Below are 3,889 nucleotides of genomic sequence, written 5' to 3'. Positions count from 1 at the left end.
AAAGTTTAATTAAGAAAAAGAAAATTGAAACAAATTCACCACAAAGCATCACACACCTTATCACTATTATTTTGCAGTAGTTCCACTTATAATTTTATACAGACTCACACAATACAGAGATTTTCATTTTATCTGACTGCATAAATTCCACAATGTGCCATGTACTAGCAGATGAGTAAACATCATTTTAATAGGTTCAAACCCTAGGACCCCTGCCGAGTAAAGCCATAAAATTTTCCTGCAGCTGCAAGTATAAAAATTGGAATTACTAGGAAGAACAGAGCCATTGTTTCACCTGGTGATATTGCCATTATCGAGCACATATAAGATCCGAACAAAGTAGAAATTGAGATTTGCGGCCACGGTTTCAATGGGAATTCATAGAGGAGGAAGATAATCAATGCAACCGATGCAACAAACCCGGTGGAGTTGAGCAGTATGAATGATCCGATTATAATTGAATCTTGATTTTTCAGTTGGGGGAAGCCATTTACGTCATAATTATATGCATAGCCTTGTTTGAGTAAACTAGTTGGGAGAACATGGAGTGCAGCGAAGGTGATAGTCGCAACCATTGTGGCCACCAATAACAACGCATTTGTGGATTCTCTCGGAGGTTCGATGATGTTCTTTATTGTGTTATGTGAGTACTTGTGGAACTGATCCTTTATACTATTATAAACAGCATCATGGTTAGTGTCATGTTTGGCGAGATCTCGGGCTCTCAAGGCTCCCGCTCGACGAAGGATCTTATCAATCTCCATATCTATCTTCCCTTCGTATGGCAGAACATCTAGAATATCGAGAGCAGTAAAACTGCCAGAGTTCAAGGTGTTCACATCCACTAAACTTCTAATGGTTGGATCATAGGTGAGCAACACTTTTAAAGTCTACATTAAAAAAAAAAAAAAAAAAAAAAGAGAGAGAGAGTTAGATAAAATGATAATTTAACGTTGCAAAAAGCTATACACTTGCTCAACCTTTCCAAAAAATATATATATATATATATCTCAGAATGAAAATCTTTCCCATGTGTGGAAGACCCACCATTCAGCACGAAAACAATATTTAGCCTTATATTTTATTTTTTCTTGTTGGTACTCACACACACATGCCTTCATGGAGGCTCAAACCTCTTACCTTCTTTTGAGAAGTAAGGCTCTGGTACCCCTAAACTACACGGATGTTGGTAATATTTAGCCTAATTTCATTTTATGCCCTTTACTTTTTCTCACTCTGGAATATTTCTCCAATCATTGAAGAGGGGAGCGGTACTAGTGTACTCCGGTGCAGATTGCAGAACCTCTGAGAGAAGGTATTTCAGGAAGCATGTAGCAACGAGAAAAAGTTTGCTTCCACAGAGACAATGTGTTTGGATAGTCTCTTGGACGTGACGCCCAAGTTTGTGTTTCGTGATGTGATTTGGATGAGGTTGATTAGTGAATCGTATCAAGTGTTTGGTTATAAATGTTGGGTGTATTCCAGAAGTCAGCAAGCTTGTTGGTTGGCGCAGCAGGGTTGTTGCTTGAAAGGTGTGTTGTTGGCACCTTCGAAGTATAAGTTGAGCAGGGTATTTGGTTGAGTAGTGTGTGAGGGACAAACAGTTTATATGGTATTGAGCAGTGAGAAAAATATAGAGGATGAGGTGAGAGGGATGTAGCTTCATGAGGAAGTTCATAGGTAGAGGTGAGTTTATGAATTTGGTAGATAGAGCACTCATGGTGAAGAAGTGTCTCGTAGAGTGGTACATGGTGTAAGGCTGGGGTATTTGTCATTGGGTGTTCAGTATTATTTTTCATTATAATATCTCTACATAATTATAGTGAAGTTTCTTCATTCATAAACGTAGCCCAAATTTTAAGTGAACCACGTATATCCTGTGTTGTGGTTTGGAATTGATGTCTTCTAGTGGTTGCGTCGTTTACTGTTTACACAGTGGCCCAAAATATTTGGGACTAACAAATGGTATTAGATCTTTCGCTGTGCAAAATAATTGTTACAAGGTGAGTCTTATCTCAACATTTTGATTCGAATGAGAATTGAAATGGGTATATATGAGTTGAGTGTTACTTCACCTAATAGGTTAAGCTTTTGAGTCAAATTGCGAAACACCCAACCTTTTGTTTTAGGACACTCCTCATGCATGTATAGGATAAGAATTGGACCGAGCTTAGTTTTTCATGTCTACAACATACCTTTTTTACAGTTAGTATCAGAGTCCTAATTCTTAATTTGATGCCGCGCCAAACCCTAGAGCATGAGCAACCCTGACTAGGCTACCTGAGTAGGCAAAGTGAGCACACTTCAGCCATTCTTTGATTCTTACATGCAATCCGACCTTAAACCATTTATGATCCAGTCTCCATTAATTTGTAGAACAGCTCAAACCCAATCAAGCGATAAAAATAATTGCCCATCTCAAGCAACTAATGCGTTGAACTTGAACCAGGCCAATTTATTGAAGATATTTGGATGAAATTTGTCATGGCCGATGTGTCAAAATTTAGCCAAATTGAAAAAGAGAAACATTAGCAAGTTCCAGTATCCATTGCTCATTAATTTTGAATTGTTTGTCTTGCCAGCACCACTCATAACTCATTCCACATCTCTGATATGTGTTTCAGCAAGAATAAGGATGACAGAAATTAACTAGACACAAGGATAGTGATGGATTAACAAGAAAGATAATTGAAATTAAAAAATAGATAAATAAATAATTGAAAGAAAAAAAAAAATGAGTGGAAAAGGAGAAGAATTGCCTGGAGTTGTTTTCTTGATGTAGCAAGGTGGAGAACAGTATTTCCAACAAAATCCTTTTCATCAATTAGATAGGCGTAATCTTTCCTTGTGTGGAGCCATTTCACAATGTAGCAGACGACTGTACCCTTGTTATACATTACGGCGACATGAAGACACGTCCTCCCAGTTGCAGTGACCTCTTTCACAGATTCAGGACAAGCATCTAGCAACGCCTTTACAACGTCCAATCTGCCATTCATTGCCGCAGTGTGAAGAGGCGTTCCTCCACACTTATCCGTCGAAAAGCACGGTATGCTACTTGTATGTATTAACCTTCTCACAACCTCCACATCACCCTCTCCGCATGCAACATGAAGTGCAGTGAGCCCATTTTCGTTGTCCTTACCCAAGTATCTATCTCTATACATTGATGCGTCTTCTTCTATGACTGTATCGGCAATATTGTTGTCTCTCGGATTAGAACCATGAAACGCAAAGGAGTTTCCAAACATATGGCCCAGTATGACTACTATTGTGGTCGACTTGCAACAGGGTGCTTTCTATGATATGTGGTGGATTGAGTATTTATTCAATTTTGTTTTTTGTTTTTTGGTTTTTTTTTTTATAATTCAATTATATATGTATATAAATGTTGTATTGGTATGTGAAAAACTGTCATTGTCAGGGTGGTATTGAAATGAATAGATATAGGTTTTAAGTATAAAGAAATTATAGTTTAGCTATATATTTAAATTTTACCATTGATTTCAAAGCCTTTTTTTTTTTCGGTAAATCGTTGATTTCAAAGCTTGTATGTCTGGATTTCAAACTGTTACTGTAGAACTTAATATTATTAGTCAATCTTTTATTTAAAGTTCAAAAATACTTTATTTCAAATTTGATTGAACTGTGTATTATACCCATCACAGGCATAGTTATTATCACCGAAGTCAAACTCATACACCATGGCCATCACATAAAACAATGGCCATTTAGTTTACGTTCAAAATCACTAAGATGATAATCTCGAAGTTTCTACCCTATAAACAAAACGATAGTTTCAAAGTTGATTGGACCATCCGCCCAAACTAAGTAATTCGTAGCTTTTTTTCTTTTTCATTTTTTATTCCCCAAAACGGATTGTCCAGCG

General features: G+C 37.1%; 1 protein-coding gene across 1 annotated transcript; it reads right to left on the bottom strand.

Moving 5' to 3' along the window:
- Window positions 1-203: 203 nt before the first annotated feature.
- Window positions 204-3,251, bottom strand: LOC132269833 (ankyrin repeat-containing protein At2g01680-like). The gene is made up of 2 exons (XM_059771069.1): window positions 2,760-3,251; window positions 204-890 (listed from the first exon to the last, which is right to left on the bottom strand). Exons 1-2 carry the CDS (start codon window positions 3,249-3,251, stop codon window positions 204-206), a joined length of 1,179 nt encoding a protein of 392 aa, XP_059627052.1.
- Between the last annotated feature and the right edge of the window lie 638 nt (window positions 3,252-3,889).

This window comes from Cornus florida, unplaced genomic scaffold (assembly GCF_030987335.1).
Source record: "Cornus florida cultivar Cherokee Brave unplaced genomic scaffold, ASM3098733v1 CherokeeBrave_3.0.0_Hap2_Chr08, whole genome shotgun sequence".
NCBI lineage: Eukaryota > Viridiplantae > Streptophyta > Magnoliopsida > Cornales > Cornaceae > Cornus > Cornus florida.
The sequence above is the reverse complement of the archived record's forward strand: the minus strand, read 5'-3'. Positions and strand labels throughout refer to the sequence as shown.

Excerpts from the sequence above, each read along its gene's own strand:
- LOC132269833 (XM_059771069.1), bottom strand. The coding sequence starts at position 3,251 with ATGTTTGGAAACTCCTTTGCGTTTCATGGTTCTAATCCGAGAGACAAC. Across the intron at positions 891-2,759 it reads CATCAAGAAAACAACTCCAG|ACTTTAAAAGTGTTGCTCAC; the intron begins GCAATTCTTCTC and ends TTTTTAATGTAG.